The sequence below is a fragment of the Jaculus jaculus genome, chromosome 9 (genome assembly GCF_020740685.1).
Source record: "Jaculus jaculus isolate mJacJac1 chromosome 9, mJacJac1.mat.Y.cur, whole genome shotgun sequence".
Taxonomy (NCBI): domain Eukaryota; kingdom Metazoa; phylum Chordata; class Mammalia; order Rodentia; family Dipodidae; genus Jaculus; species Jaculus jaculus.
Window position 1 is genome coordinate 123,921,575 of NC_059110.1, and position 16,552 is coordinate 123,938,126.

The window sequence follows — 16,552 nt, forward strand, 5'->3', positions numbered from 1 at the left end:
GTTTTTCTTTATTTTTTTCGAGGTAGGGTGTCACTCTAGCACAGGCTAACCTGGAACTCACTATGGAGTCTCAGGGTGGCCTCGAACTAATGCCGAGTACTGTTATTAAAGGCATGCATCACCATGCCTGGCCTGTTTTTATTTTTTAATTTATTTACTATTATATAAATATTTATTTATTTGAGAGAGAAAATGGGCACACTGGGCCTCTAGCCATTGCAAACTTAACTCCAGATTCATGTGCCACCCTGTGTATCTGGTTTACGTGGGTACTGGAGAATCAAACTTGGGTCCTTACACTTTGCCAGCAAGTGCCTTAACCACTAAGCAATCTCTCCAGGCCCACTCATATTTTAATATATTTGACATACTTATTTGAGAGAGAAAGAGGGAAAAGAGAGATAGAGAATGGGTGTACCAGGGCCTCTAGCCCCTCCAAATAAGCTCCACCTTGTGCATCTGACTTATGTGGGTCCTGGGAAACTGAACCTGGGTCCTTAGGTTTCACAGGCAAGTGCTTTAACTGTTAAGCCTTCTTTCTAGCCCTTGATTTGTTTTTTGAGATAGGGTCTCACTTGGTAGCCCAGGCTAGCCTGGTATTATATAGCCCATACTTGAACTTTTGGCATTTGTCCTACCTCAGCTTCCTGAATACTGATATTACTTCAAGCACCGCTGCACCTATAAACTAAACACATTTTTAGTGCTCATGAGACCCCACCCCTCCTTGAGTAGCTACTGACAGTTAATGGTTACAAGGGTACAATGGGATATTTTCTTCAGTGGTTTAGCCATGGTAAGCTGCCCATACTCCAGTAAATATCTTCCAAGGCAGTACTGTGATGCTTAAACCATACAGAACATTCTAGAAACCTCACATCAGAGTAACCAACTGTTATAATAGCCTACATACTGTTTCCATACACAAGGGTCTTTAAATATTTTTATTATTTACTTATTAGCAGAGAAAGATAGAGGGAAGAGAGACAGAAGGAGAGAATGGGTGCATCAGGGCTTCCAGCCATGGCAAACAAACTCCAGATGCATGTGCCACTTTGTGTGTCTGGCTTTAGGTGGGTACTGGAGAAGTTAGGCTTTGCAGGCCAAATACCTTAACCGCTGATCCATCTCTCAAGCCCAACAAAGGACTTTAAAAACCTCCATCCAGTCTAGCTTACTCTTCCTAGCTCTGAAACCCACTAATACACAACACCTTCCCACTTAAGACACTCAGCGGCTCCCTATTGTCAATGTGTCTTAAAATGTAGCATGTGGTAGCGCACACCTTTAATCCCAATGCTCAGGAGGCAGAGGTAGGAAGATCATCATGAGTTCAAGGCCACCCTGAGACTACATAGTGAATTCCAGGTCAGCCTGGGCTAGAGTGAGACCCTACCTCAACAAAACCACAGGGAAAACATGTGAAGTTCTGGGTTGGGGACAGAGATGAGTGGTAGAGCGGTTTGCCCAGCAGATGCAAGGCTCCGAGTTGTGGTCTCTAGCCACAAAACAAACAAATGAACAAACAAGCCAAAACAAAACTCGCATGGAGTTGCTACCGTGCCAGGTGCTCTACAGCCAAAAGCCCCTGCAGTCTCTCATTCAGTGCCACGCTGGTCACCTCCTGTAGCCTCTTTTGTGACTCTGCATGCACTGTCCCCTCTCTACTGATTAAAAAGTCCTGAATTGGGGCTGGAGAGATGGCTCAGTGGTTAAAGATGCTTGCTTACAAAGCCTGCCAGCCCACGTTCAATTCCTCAGTACCCATAAAAAGCCAGATGCACAAAGTGGTACATGTAACTGGAATTCAGTTGCAGTGGCTGGAACATCCACTATTTCATCCTCCCCCCCCCACTCGCTCTCCTTGCAAATAAATAAATCAAATATTAAAAAAACCTAACAAACCCAAATCATGTCTTCACCGCTCTCAGCCCTCCAGTCTGACTATGTGGTCCTTAAGGAAACACCCATGGCGCTCTGTCCCCCAGGTGCTAGGACACAGCACACCAAGGCAGCAACCAGGAGAAAGACATGAGCTGTCATGCAGCTCTGAAGGAGAGGCAAAGCTACTCAGGAAAGCTTAGAAATTTATTACAGCCAAATGTATGAGGTGGACAACTGAGGTGATGGCAGCAGACTGCCCAGGAAGACTTGCAGCCCTCCCTCCAAAGGAACCTTCTTGTCATGTCTTCAATGCACAGACACTAACAGCAGAAGACCAACATGACAAAGGCCATGTCCTTGATGTGATGAATCTCTCAAGACGGCTTCCCTGGCATCCCTCTGGTTTTTGCTGGCAGTGTGGGATGACTTCAGTCCATATCCACCCTCCTGCTTGTCTTTATGACCGACTTTATTCTCTTCTGCCTGAGCCTTTCCCGATTCATGTTTTCTATCCTGAAAACAAAAAGATAACAATGAGGTACAGATGCGCAATCAGTGCTTTCTGAAGGGGCAAGAGGAGCAGGCAGCTGCGAGGGAGCAGAGTGGTGCCGTCAGCAGGAGCCACAAGTGCCCTGGTCAGAGCTGCAGCCCTTGCAGGCGCTTGCAGGCGCATGGACTCTACCTCCCTACCTGCACATCCTGACCCACACAAGTTGGCTTCCTGCAGCTGAGGGTATTTGCTGTACCTGATTCTCTGAAGCTCAGCATCTTCCTTGGATGGCTCCTTCGCCTCCTGGCTGGCCTCAGTGATCATGTCTCGAATTTTTTGTAAGCAATCTGCAAGATTCCGGAACTGATAGCGGCTGCTCTCAGATGTGAGTATTAATTCTCCTGACCTGTTGATCTTATTTTTATGCTGCAAAGAACAAGGGAAAAGTAGAGTCCTATAGATTTTAAAGGCACCCTTGCCCCACTTCCCCACCCCGTCTTTTCCAGGAATCCACAGAGAAGGAAAGAGGGAGGTGGGTACCATGAGAGCAATCTTCTGCCGCACAGGCTCTGCAATCCAGTCAGCGGTTGCCAAATGGAACCTGACTTCAGCCTTGGAATTCACTGTGGGTGAGGGGAGGAAGAAGCATGGGTCACTGGGACTCTGGGAAGGTACAATGCTCAGAGGCCCAGTGACAGTCCTAAGTGAAGGGTAGCTGGACATGCAACAAGGCACATTAAAGCCTGTGCCAAAGCAGCCATGGAATGAGCCCGCGCATTTAATGAAGCTCTTCAGAACAAAACGAGAAGGCTGGTATGCAAATGTGCAGGCTCCTCGGACAGCTTTACTGGGATCTGAAGAGAACAGGGGCATGAGCTGCACAAGCATTGAAGCCTGTCCCTTGCGGACAGAGGCTGGCTGCTGGCTCACACCGAGTTCTCTTTGTTTAGCCTAACAAGCTGATCTGAGACTTAGAAACCCACAACTGAGTGGGGCACTCAGGCCACATTCCAGGGAATGAAGAGAATTATTCTAAGCTGGAGGAAGTATGCAAGCATCTGTTGAAAAATCCCTTTATTTCACATGAATGTGAACAGAGTTCCCCCCTCAAGCCCATCTCCCACTAAGTTTAAAGCAAAGAAAAACATCAAGGTACCTGTACCTTTATTAACGTTCTGCCCCCCAGGACCACTGCTCCGGCAATAAGATATTTTCAAGCGATCTGCAAAATGGAAGGATGTGCATTCAATTGATTCTCCCACAGCCAAACGTGAAGACCTGCCCGTTTAATCAACATAACTATTTCTGTTATGCATCTCTCAATCATAAACATACAAACAACCAGCACCACACATTTAGATCCATAAAGCTTAAGAGTATTTATAGATGTCAAAACTAAACTCAAGCCAGGCGTGGAGACACACGCCTTTAATCCCAGCACTCGGGAGGCAGAGGTAGGAGGATCACTGAGTTCAAGGCCACCCTGAGACTACAGAGTGAATTCCAGGTCAGCCTGGGCTACAGTGAGACCCTACCACAAAAAAACAAACAAACAAACAAAAAAAAAAACCTAAACTAAAAGCCAGGAATGGTGGCATATGCTTTCAATACCAGCACTTGGGAGGCACAGGTAGGAGAACTGCCATGAGTTCTAGGTCACCCTGAGACTATATAGTGAATTCCAGGTCAGCCTGGACTAGAGAAAGGCCCAACCTCAAAAAACCAAAAAATAAAAAATAATAATAAATAAATAAACTAAAACCAGAGTTGGGCCTCATGGATGGCACATGCCTTTAATTCTAGCATTCAGGAAGGAGAGGTGTGAGGATTATATTGTGTTCAAAGCCAGCCTGACACTACATAGTGAATTCCGGGTCAGCCTGGACTAGAACAAGAACCTACCTTGGAGAAACACAAAGTCAGGTCCAGTGACCTCCCCAGGTGACATAGAGAGCAATCTATGACCTATCTGCCCTGGCCTTTGGCTGTTTGTTTTAAAAGCTAACTCTAACTCAAACTAAGGGACAGTTGACTGAACCTCAAAGAGTGAGTGGTAGAAAAGGAACGATGCCGGGCGTGGTGGTGAAGGCAGAGGTAGGAGGATCGCTGTGAGTTTGAGGCCACCCTGAGGCTACATAGTGAATTCCAGGTCAGCCTGGGCTAGAGTGAGACCCTGCCTGGGGGGTGCGGGGGAGAAAAAAAGAGAAAAGGAATGAGGACAGACTACAAGCTCTAGTAGCAGGACTAGCTGAGCACTATGGCGAAGGTTGTCACGACAGCTCGTGGAAGGCTGTGGCAGGAGACTGTTGAGGGCAGCCTACATTACATGGTAACTTCAAAGCCAGACAGGGAACATAAACTAACTCTGATTCACTGTGTGTCCCCAGAGCCTAGCCCACCATCAGTGTTGAAAGCAAGTGGCGCTCTCACTTTGAAAAGTAGCCCAGTCACTAAACATGTGATCTTGACGAAGTTCGTCTGTCCAGTCGTGTCCCATATAACCCACCTCCCCTCGCCTGGCCTGGCCTGTAGGTTTTGTTACTTTTTTTTTTTTTTTTTTTTGGTTTTTCAATGTAACTCACTATGTCTCAGGGTGTTCTTGAACTCACAGAGATCCTCACACCTCTGTCTCCTGAGTGCTGGGATTAAAGGCGGGCGCCACCATGCCGGGCTTGCTCATTTGTTTGTCTGTCTGTCTTTCAAGGTAGGGTCTTGCTCTAGGCTGACCTAGAATTCACTATGCAGTATCAGGTGGTCTCAAACTCAGGGCAATCTTTCCACTTCTGCCTCCCAAGTGCTGAGATTAAAGGCATGTGCCACCACGCCCAGCAGTTTTGTTCATTTTTAAACTGTATAATGAGGTTTTTTCTTTCCAATTTTATAACTGATGAGAAGTGGTCTGGGTGGGGAAAGCACAGTAGTGGTTTAAATTTCCAAAGACTGGGTGGTGAGCCACAGGAGTATGGCTGGTAAGGCACAGTGGTGGCTGGGAACCTCCAGAGGCTGTCTTCCTTTGGAAAAGCCAATTAAATCCTTATTCTGACCAGGTGACTAGTCGCCTGCCTTTAACCCCAGCACTCGGGAGGTGCGGTTTCTTTTCTCGTGTTGCTCACCACTGAGTTCACCAAGGTTAGCAGGTCTGTACACTTCTAGGATATTCTATCTCCATCTCCATTTTTTATTTTTTTAAAAAACACTTTTTTGTTCATTTTAATTTATTTATTTAAGAGTGACGGCGGGGGGAGAGAAAGGCAGACAGAGAGAGAGAATGGGCGCACCAGAGCCTCCAGCCACTGCAAACGAACTCCAGATGCATGAGCCCCTTTGTGCATCTGGCTAACGTGGGTCATGGGGACTCAAGCCTCGAACAGGGATTCTTAGATTTCACAGGCAAGCGCTGAACCACTAAGCCATCTCTCCAGCTCTTTATTTTTTAAAATATGTTTTAATTTAATTTATTAATTTGAGAGAGAAATACAGAAATAGGCAGGTAGAGAGAGAGAGAGAGAGAGAGAGACAGAATGGGCACGCCAGGGCCTCCAGCCACTGCAAACAAACTCCACATGTGTGTGCCCCTTGTGCATCTGGCTTATGTGGAGCTTATGTGGTCCTGGGGAGTCGAACCTGGGTCCTTTGGCTTTGCAGGCAAGTGCCCTAACCACTAAGCAATCTCTCCAGCCCTCCATCTCCTTTTTTTTTTTTTTAAATATTTATTTACTTACGAGAGTTATGAGAGAGGGAAAGAATGCACGCTCCAGGACCTCTAGCCATGCAAACGAATTCCAGACACATGCACCACCATGTGGATCTGGCTTACGTGGGTTCTGGGGGATCGAACCTGGGTCCTTAGGCTTCTCATGCAAGCACCTTAACCACTAAACCACCTCTCCAGCCCTCCATCTCCTTCTTGCGGTAGGCATGCTCAGGGATTACAGAAGCCTGATGCAGTTGTGGCTTTCACATAGGGCCTGGAGACCCGACGCTGGTACTTGGGCTTATGCAGCAAGTACTTTATCTACCGCACTATCTCCTCAGCCATGCTGTTTCTTTTCACTCCCTAAGACAGTCACACTGTCTAGGTGTCCTTTTATCTATCTATCATCTATCTAGACCTAGATGGAAAAATACAGATATATACAGAAATACAGCATCACACATATATGTGAAACACAAATGGTAGCTTACCACAAGGCTCACCATAAACACCACCCCCTGGACCTTCCTTTTCTCCCATAGCAATCAATTTGTGTATAAAGAACTTTCCATGCCAGAAGCTTATCAGGGTGACACTTTGGGTGTATGTGTTCCTGGGGACTGAACGTAGGGCTTTGCTCTTGAGAGGCAAGCACTGTACCCCTCCGCTGCATCCCAGTCCGTACAAGCATTCTGTGGCAAACTGCATTGTAGCACATGAGTGCCACACCACCATTTATTTGCTATTTTAAGCAAGGCTGTAAAGTCTGCACGTTTACACCCATAGGTGGCTTCTTTACTGTCTTTTAGTTGGGCTGGATAGATTGGAGGGAACATAGGGAAAATTTTTTTTTTTTTTTTTTGAGGAGTGACTCAGGGCCTTTCATGATAGGCAAGCAGTATACCACTGAGCTATACTCTCAGACCAAAATGACTAATTTTCTTTTAAAGAAAATTACTTACCAAGAGGGATGTCATTGCTGGCTTGCTTCGCATCATCCTGTAACGTAAAGTGCCCCGTGTCAACGAAGTATTACATGTGCACTACTACTGAATGGTCCAGGATAGCAAACAAGGCAAATCAAATGTTATACACTATTAATTATCCTAACAAACCGAGACTCCAAGGGTGCCACCTGAGAAACGTTCCTATAGGAAATTGGAGCTCATGCCTCCAGATGTCCCTGCCCTGGTTTAAGCTATTATTGGGCACATACTAGAGACCTAGCTTGTGGGAAGAGATGAGGTGGGTGAGGAAAGTTGCAGTACACATTCATTAGGGAAACTGCAAATCTGGAACATGGGCCGTCCTGCCCCTTCTGAGGCTGCAGGAAGCTCACAAGAGGCAGTGTGCCTTGAATAGAGCCTGATCCACCAGCCTGGAGGGCTTGTGTCAGATGGGGCTACTATTCCCTGGACATCTCTCTCATCCAAACTCCGCATTGAGCAGCAGTGCCCTCCAACCTTAAATCCTGGGGACCACAAGGCTCAGCGCAAACACCACCTCCTCTGAGGCTTTCCTGGCTCTCCCATCTCAAAAGCATCCTCATCTGTACCCCACTTAGGCTGCCAACATTTCTTTGATCTTAGAATTAACGGGGGAGAAATCCTCATCCTGGGCCGGGGATGTAGTTTATTTGGCAGGGTGCTTGCCTGGATTAGATTCCCAGCACCACGTAAATGGTGTGCGGTGTGCACATTTTCCCTTGGAACGAGAATCTGGGGACAGGAAAACAAACGCGGAAAAGCTGGAGCTCTTGAAAGCCTTTTCTGTAATGGGCTCTCCCGGGACCGGCAAGGCTCGAGCCAGACCCGGTATCACCACATCCCAGCAGGCAACGACCCCCCCCCCCCGGTTGCTAGGACGACCAGCTCCTCCCGCGGAGGCCCCTTCACGGAGCGAGCCCGGCCTAGGCGGCCCGGCTTTCCGGCGTCACCCAGCAGCGGGAGGAACCGCCCCTTCCGGCTCACCGGAACCCTCCAGGCGACGTCCGTGCCCTTGGACTCGGGGTAGAGCTTGTCCAGGCTGTAGATGCTCTGGAATTCGGTGCCGTCTACCTGCCTGTGCAGAGCTCGGCGAGCGCAGCGTGCGGGAAGCGGGACCGGCCAGGTTCCAGCCCGGCTCAGGCTCCAGCGAAGGAACCAGGCGGCCGCCATGTTGCGGCCTCAGAACCACTTCCGTCGTGCACGCTTTCCCCCGCCCGCACGCTCCCGCTGCCCCGTGCCTTCGGTTCCGCCTTGCCTTTAGGTTCCGCCTCCCAGAGGCGCGGATCTGCGCTCCTCGCAGATACCTCTGGGGAAGCTCCCGAGGGAGGCTCCCAGTAAAAAGACCCCTGCCTGCGTCAGCTGGGACTAGGGAGGCTGAGGCCAGAGAATGCCGAGTTCTACTTGGGCTGCTTAGTGCTACCCTGGCTCCTGGGTCCTCCAGAAATTCTCTCCCTTTCTGAGTCGGTCCTTTCTGAGTCACCTGAGTCCATTAATATGCAAATCAAACACATCAGTGAGATCTTCCCTGCCTCACCTGGGTCGTCTCCCTGCCCTGGTGTTCCTCTCCCTTTATCCTGCTCTGATAAATGCATATTATTCATCCTATTTTTTTGTTTGTTTGTTTGTTTTTTCACTTTTCAAGGTAGGGTCTCACTCTAGCTCAGGCTGACCTGGAATTCACTATGTAGTCTCAGGGTGGCCTTGAAATCATGGCGATTCTCCTACCTCTGCCTCATGAGTGCTGGGATTAAAGGTGTGCGCCACCATGCCCGGGCATCCATCCAATATTTTTTGTTTTGGGTTTTTTTTTTTTTTTGTTTGCATGTTTGTTTTGAGCCAGAGTGTCATATAAGGCTGACCTTGTAACTCCTGGTCCTCCGGGAGTGCTAGGATTACAGGAATGAACAATCACTCATTACAGACATGAGCCATCATGCCAGACCTCAGTATTGCTTTTTTTTTTTTTTTCGAAGTAGGGTCTCACTCTAGCCTAGGCTGACCTGGAAGTCATTATGTAGTGCCATGGTGGCCTCGAACTCACCACTATCCTACCTCTGCCTCCTGAGTGCTGGGATTAAAGGTGTGTGCCACCATGATCCACTATGTGGTTCTTAAAAAAAATTTTTTTTTTAAATCTATTTGCAAGCCGGGCGTGGTGGTGCACACCTTTAATCCCAGCACTCGGGAGGCAGAGGTAGGAGGATTGCCATGAGTTCAAGGCCACCCTGAGATGACAGAGTTAATTCCAGGTCAGCCTGAACCAGAGTAAGACCCTACCTCGAAAAAACAAACAAAAAAAAGTCTATTTGCAAGCAGAGTAAGAGAGACGAGAGATATACAGAGAATGGGCATGCCAGCCACTGCAAATGAGTGTGTCACTGTGACTCTGGCTTTAAGTAGGTACTGGGGAATTGAACCCCAGCTAGACCCTGCAGGCAAGAGGCTCAACGCTGAATCATTTCTCCAGCTCAATTATTATTATTTTTTTTTTAAGAGAGAGAGAGTCAGAGAGACAGAGATAGAGAAGATGGGCGTGCCAGGGCCTCTAGCCACTGCAAATGAACTCCAGACACATGTGCCCCCTTGTGCATCTGGCTTACATTGGTCCTGGGGAATTGAACCAGGGTCCTTTGGCTTTGCAGGCAAGTGCCTAAACCGCTAAGCCATCTCTCTAACCCTATTTGTTTTTTTTTTTTAATAATTTTATTTGTTTGCAGACAGAGAGAGATGGGGGGCTGGGAGGAGAGAATGGATGTGTGCCAAGACCTCTAGCCACTGCAAATGAACTCCAGATTTATGCACCACTTTGTGCATCTGGCTTTACGTGGGTACAGGCAAGTGACATAACCATTGAACCATCTTTCCAGCTCCATTATGTGGTTCTTTTTTTTTTTTGTTGTTTGTTTGTTTTTATTTATTTATTTGAAAGTGACAGAGAGAGAAAGAGGCAGATAGAGAAGGAGAGAGAAAGAGAATGAATGAATGAATGGGCGCGCCAGGGCCTCCAGCCACTGCAGATGAACTCCAGACACATGTGCCCCCTTGTGCATCTGGCTAACATGGTGTCCTGGGGAATCAAGCTTCGAACTGGGGTCCTTAGGCTTCACAGGCAAGCGCTTAACCGCTAAGCCATCTCTCCAGCCCCCATTATGTGGTTCTTGAGTGTGAACTTTATAGATGACAACAGCATGTCACAATGTCAAAAGGCTGGCTCCTGACCACGAACAGGTGGGAGGCAGATCACAGAAGGGAATGTTTGTGTATGTAGGCCCCTTCTCTTCCAACCTCAAGGAGCATCATGGTGACTTCTAACCTGGAGAGGTAGTGGAGACTTCAGAGGACCACAGGCTGAGAGGCAAGCTGAGCCATTTGTATCAGTGTTGCTACATGAATTCCAGACCTGAGAAGTCCTAATTCTGAAAGGGTTCTAAGTAAAGCCAGCAGCATTTGAAAATAAACCTGGGGCTGGAGAGCTGGCTCAGTGGTTAAGGTACTTACCTACAAAGCCTAAGGATCCAGATTCAATTCCCCAGTACCCACATAAAGCAAGATGCACATGGTGGCACATGTGTCTGGAGTTCATTAGCAGTGGCTAGAGGATCTGGTATACCCATTCTCTCTGTCTCTATCTGCCTCTTTCTTTCTTTTTCTTTTCTTTTATTTTTTTATTATTATTTGAGAGTGACAGACAGAGAGGAGGAGGAGGAGGAAAGAGAGAGAGAATGGGCATGCCAGGGCTTCCAGCCACTGCAAATGAACTACAGATGCATGTGCTCCCTTGTGCATCTGGCTAACGTGGGTCCTGGGAATCGAGCCTAGAACCGGGGTCCTTTGGCTTCACAGGCAAGCACCTAACCACTAAGCCATCTCTCCAGTCCTGCCTCTTTCTTTCTCTCACTCTCTCAGATAAATAAATATATGAAATATTTAAAAATCTTTAAAAAAAAAAAAGAAAAAGACAATAACTAAACCTTAGTTAAGCTACTTAGTTGAGAAGTAGTGTGTAAATGAAAAAAGGGTTATAGTTGTGGGTATTTTCTCTCAGTTTATTTTTTTTGAAGCAGGGTCTCACTCTACCCCAGGTGACCTGGAACTCACTCTCTCCCAAGTACTGGAGCCAACGGCATACACCACAACACCCAACTATTTTTCTTGATTAAAAGAAAAAATTTTTTTTGAGGTGGGGTCTCATTCTAGCCCAGGCTAACTTGGAATTCACTATGTAGTCTTAGTGTGGCCTTGAACTCATGGTGATCTTCCTACTCTGCCTCCCAAATGCTGGGATTAAAGGCATGTACTACCATGCGTGGCTCTTTTTAAAATTTTTCATTTCAGGGAGCTGGGGAAATGGTTTAGCAGTTAAGGCATTTGCCTGTGAAACCTAAGGACCCCAGTTCAATTCCCAGGACCCGTGTAAGCTAGATGCACAAGGGGGTGCATGCGTCTGGAGTTCATTCACAATGGCTGGAGGCCCTGGTGCGCCCATTCTGTCTTTCCCTCTCTGCTTCTTCCTCTTTCTCTCTAGTAAATGAATAAATAAAGATATTAAAAGCATAATTTCAGGCTGGAGAGATGGCTTAGTGGTTAAGGTACTTGCCTGAAAAGCCAAAGGACCCATGTTCAATTCCCAGGACCCACATAAGCCAGATGCACATAGTGGTGCATGCATTTGTAGTTAGTTTGCAGCGGCTGAAGGCCCTGGTGTGCCTATTTTCTCCCTCCCTCTCTCTCCCTCTTTGCCTCTTCCTCATGAAAGAAAAGCATTAGCCAGGCGTGGTGGTGCACACTGTTAATCCCAGCACTTGGGAGCAGAGGTAGGAGGACAGCTGTGTGTTTAAGAACACCCTGAGAGTACGTAGTGAATTCCAGGTCAGCCTGGGCTAGAACAAAACCCTACCTTAAAAAACCAAACTAAATAAATAAATGGTTTTTTGTTTGTTTGTTTTTGTTTTTCAAGGTAGGGTTTCATTCTATCCCAGGCTGACCTGGAATTCACTATGTAGTCTCAGGGTGGCCTTGAACTCATGGAGACCCTTCTACCTCTGTCTCCCAAGTGCTGGGAATAAAGGCGTGTGCCACCATGGCCGGCTAAAAAAATTTTTTTTTTAATTTCATTTCTTTGTGTGCATGTGTGCGTGTATGGGTGTGCCAGGGTCGCTTGTTGAACACATCTGGGTTTACATACATGCTTGGGAATTAAACCTGGGACACCAGGCTTTACAAGCAGTGCCTTTATCCACTGAATCATTCCCCCATCTGAGGAGTTCTATTTTTAGGAGAGCATGCCTAGAAAAATATACCTCTGGGATAGTTTAAATATCCCTTGGGGGTGCTGGCTGATTGAAACAGGATATTGTCACGGAATCATCTTAGCATTATTGAGGAAATAAACCATTTCTTAGGCACTGGTTTTGTTAGCTCAAACTAGAAAGGGTTGGCAACAACATACATCTTTTGGGCTCTGGGTTGGAAGGACTCTCCTGGGTCCTTTCCTTAGTCCCAGGACCTAAGAAGAACACAGACATCTCCATGGTGACTGGCATAAGCTGCTCAGGGGAGCAAAGCCGGGCACTCACTCAGGTCTCAGGCAAAAGATAATAAAGCCGGAGATGCTCCAGGCATCTTTGCTGTGAGGCAGGGCTCCAACCTATGCCTGACCCACAGTTATAGGAGAAAGGACGCTGCAGGTTTCTGTGGCCTTCAATAAACACAGCCTGTTCGGGCCATCTGGTGGCCTGGATTCTGGGAGAAATGACGGATAGAGAAGAGAATGAGACAAGCCGCCCTGGGGCGGAGGACAGAGCAGCTGGCAAGCCTTCTCACCTGCTGCTACTAGGAATCATCCAGAACAGGGGCCCCTGTGGGAGAAGAGGCCTGAAAGGGCCCCTGGATGAGCCCCGAAGTGGGTGGTAGAGCACACCTGTAATTTTGGCACTTGGGAGCCTGAGACAGGATTGCCATGGAGGCCAGCCTAGGCTACACAGAAAGAGCCTGTCTTAAAATAAAACCCAACCAGCCCGAGGCACTGGAGGCTGCAGTCTGTGTCCTCTCCCTCCCAGGTCCTCCGTGGGGGGCGGAGCAGGCCGAGATGGTGCGTCAGGAAAAGGATCTTCACACGGGAAAGAGGAAAGGGCAAGACTGGTTCAAGAACCAACAAACCCAGAGGCTGGGACGGGACATCTTGCAGATACCATCCCTGCTCTGTGGCCTGGGAGTTGGATAAGATTATCATGTGAGAGGGTCCACGGGCTTTCCCTTTGCCTAAGTGTCCTGGGTCACACAGCCTGTTACAAGTCAACTTTATGTGGTGAAGTGTGATGGAGTCAGGCCCTGGTTGGGATATTTCTTTCTTCTTTAAATTTTATTTATTTATTTTTAAAGATTTTTATTTTTATTTATTTATTTGAGAACAACAGACAGAGAAAGAGGCAGATAGAGAGAGAATGGGCACACCAGGGCCTCCAGCCATTGCAAATGAACTCCAGATGCATGCACCCCCTTGTGCATCTGGCTAACGTGGGTCCTGGGGAATGGAGCCTCGAACCGGGGTCCTTAGGCTTCACAGGCAAGCGCTTAACTGCTAAGCCATCTCTCCAGCCCACATTTTATTTATTTTATTAGAGAACGAATTTAGCACACCAGGGCCTCTAGCCACTGCAAATGAACTCCAGATGCATGTGCCATCTTGTGCATCTGGCTTACGTGGGTACTGGAAAATCGAACCTGGGTCTTTAGGGTTCCCAGAGAAGTGTCTTAACTGCTAAGCCGTCTCTCCAGCCCTTGAATCACTTATTGTATTCAGGAAGCTCAAGCCTGTAGGGCCTTATGGCCCCAGGTCTCCACCCTCATGCATGGCCTGGCCCTCAGCTCTTCCCAGCCTTGGGTCTTGGCTACACAGCAGGAGGAGTTCTGTTCAGTGTCTCAACCTTTTGAGTTGTTTTTGTTTTTTTCGAGGTAGAGTTTTACTCTAGCCTAGGCTGACCTGGAATTCACTCTGTAGTATCAAGATGACCTCAAACTCATGGCAGCCCTCTCAACCCTGCCTCCCAAGTGCTGTGACTAAAGGTGTGCTCCACCATGCCCAGACCCTTTTGTTTTTGAGACAGGGGTTCACTATGTAGTCAAGGTTGGCTTTGATCTTAATATCCTCTGACTCCTGAATGCTGGGATTATAGGCCTGTGCCACCACACCTGGTTAAACCTTTTTTTTTTTTTTTAATATATTCTCTACCTTCAAAAAGCCTATGTAAACATTTTTCCCCTATGAGTTTTTTTTTTTTTATGACTAAAATGTCTATTTAGGGTTGAGGAGATTGCTCAATGGTTAAAGAGACTTGCTTACAAACCCTGCTGGCCCAGGTTCAGTTCCCCAGTACCCAGGGAAAGCCAGATGTACAATGTGGTGCACGCATCTGCAATTCATCTGTAGTGGCAAGAGGTCCTAGCACACCTATCCTCACAAGTATGAGTAATACTCTCCCAAGTAAGTAAATAAAAGTATATATTTTTAAGTCTATTTAGAACAAGCCAGTTAGACTCAGTTTGGACGAACCCAATTTTGTTGGCAACATTCAAAACACTATAATCAGGAGCCAGCCTTCTTTTCTCCACCCAGACTGACCAGGGTGTTGACCTTGACCCCATCAACCACAGTGTTCAACCTTGACTCTCACAGTGATTACCGTGTGCCACTGTCTTCGGTCACCTTCAGGACTGGCTCCCGGTCAGAGCAGTTGATGATGGCAGTGGTCCAGCTGATTCCCCAGAGGCACTCTTCTGAGGATGTCTGGACTGCTGGGAAGTGGGCGCTGTGCAGGCCTTGTGGCCATGGTGGTCATTCTGTTTGGCTCTGGAGCTCAAAGCCTCGGCTTTGGCTTCCCCTTTGGGAGGGCCAGGTGCTTTCTTTGCTCTTGGTAGCATCATGGTGAGCACACGTACTCAGGTTACACCATACACACTGGCACATATAGCCAAGACTTACAAAGGGGTAGCTGGGTGTGGTGGCACATACCTTTAATCCCAGGACTCCAAGGATCTCAAGAACAAGGCCAGCCTTGCCTACATAGTGAAACTGTCTCAAAAACAAAAGGGGTTGGGCATGGTGGTACTTGATTTTATGGCAGAAGTAGGAAGGCTGCCATGAGTTTTGAGACCACTCTGAGACTACACAGTGAATTACAGGTCAGCCTGGGCTAGAGACAGACCCTACCTCCACCAAAAAAAGCATGGAAGATGGGGGGATTAATTGGGAAGAAGGGTGTTAGTGGGAGAGGAGGGTGATAAGAGAGGGCCATTGAGGGCAACAATTATATACACATTTGAAAATGTCAAAAATGGAAAAACAAAAATTAGAAAAATGTAGCTCAGTTGGCAGTTTGCCTAATGAGGTGGTTTGATTCAGGTGTCCCTCATAAACTTAGGTGTTCTGAATGCTAGGTTCCCAGCTAAAGGAGACTTGGAAATTAACGCCTCCTGGAGGGAGTGTATTGTTGGGGGCGGGCTTATGGGTGTTATGGCCAGTGTCCCCATGCCAGTGTTTGGCACACTCTCCTGTTCCTGTTGTCCACCTGATTTTGGCCAGGAGGTGATGTCCACACTCTGTTCATGCCGTTGGTTTCCCCTGCCATCATGGAGCTTCCCTCTTGAGCCTGTAAACCAAAATAAACCCCCCTTTTCCCCCCCCACAAGCTGCACTTGTTTGGATGATTTCTACCAGCAATGTGAACCTGACTGCAACACCTAACATGTTGTCCTGGGTTTGATCTCCAGCACTATATAAACTGCTACAGATGCCTGTCATCCTATCCTAGATGGAAACAAGAGGATCATAAGTTTAAGGCCAGTCTCAGCTACATAGTCAGTCTGTGGCTAGCCAGTGATACATGAGAACCTGACTTAAAAATAAAATAAATGTGTCCTGGCTAATGTAGTCCACCTTTCTGATCCAGGTTTTCAACCACTCCACCTTTTGTCTTAGCTGATTTGGGGGGATGGCCCCAAACTGGAAACACCAGGGCTGAATAGATGGTTTAGTGGTTAAGGCACTTGTCTGCGAAGCCAAAGGACCTAGGTTCGATTCCCCAGTACCCACGTAAGTCAGGTGCACATAATGGCACGTGTCTGGAGTTCCTTTGCAGTGGCTGGAGGCCCTGGCACATCCATTCTCTCTCTCTCTCTCTCTCTCTAGTAAATAAAGTCAAAAATAAAAAAAATTGGAAACACTAATGCAATCAGGGCCCTCTTTTGTTCACTATCCTTTTTCCAGCATGACTGGCAAAGACATGGAAACTTTTGCCAAAAGCCAGTCATAGGGAGGTAAGTAAGAAGATGAAAACTCAGGGTCTGGGACTGGAGAGATGGCTTAGTGGTTAAGTGCTTGCTTGTGAAGCCTAAGGACCCTGGTTCAAGGCTCGATTCCTCAGGACCCATGTAAGCCAGATGCACAAGGTGGCGCATGCATCCGGAGTTTGTTTACAGTGGCTGGAGGCCCCTGGTGTG

The 16,552-nt window shown here is 47.5% G+C and overlaps 1 protein-coding gene across 1 annotated transcript; it reads right to left on the minus strand.

Annotated features, from left to right (window-relative positions):
• Positions 1-2,067: 2,067 nt before the first annotated feature.
• On the minus strand, positions 2,068-8,255 carry Mrpl58 (mitochondrial ribosomal protein L58). Its single transcript, XM_004655170.2, has 6 exons — positions 8,039-8,255; positions 7,031-7,067; positions 3,537-3,596; positions 2,915-2,997; positions 2,631-2,800; positions 2,068-2,397 (listed from the first exon to the last, which is right to left on the minus strand). Exons 1-6 carry the CDS (start codon positions 8,222-8,224, stop codon positions 2,313-2,315), a joined length of 621 nt encoding a protein of 206 aa, XP_004655227.2. The 5' UTR covers positions 8,225-8,255; the 3' UTR covers positions 2,068-2,312.
• Positions 8,256-16,552: the final 8,297 nt, after the last annotated feature.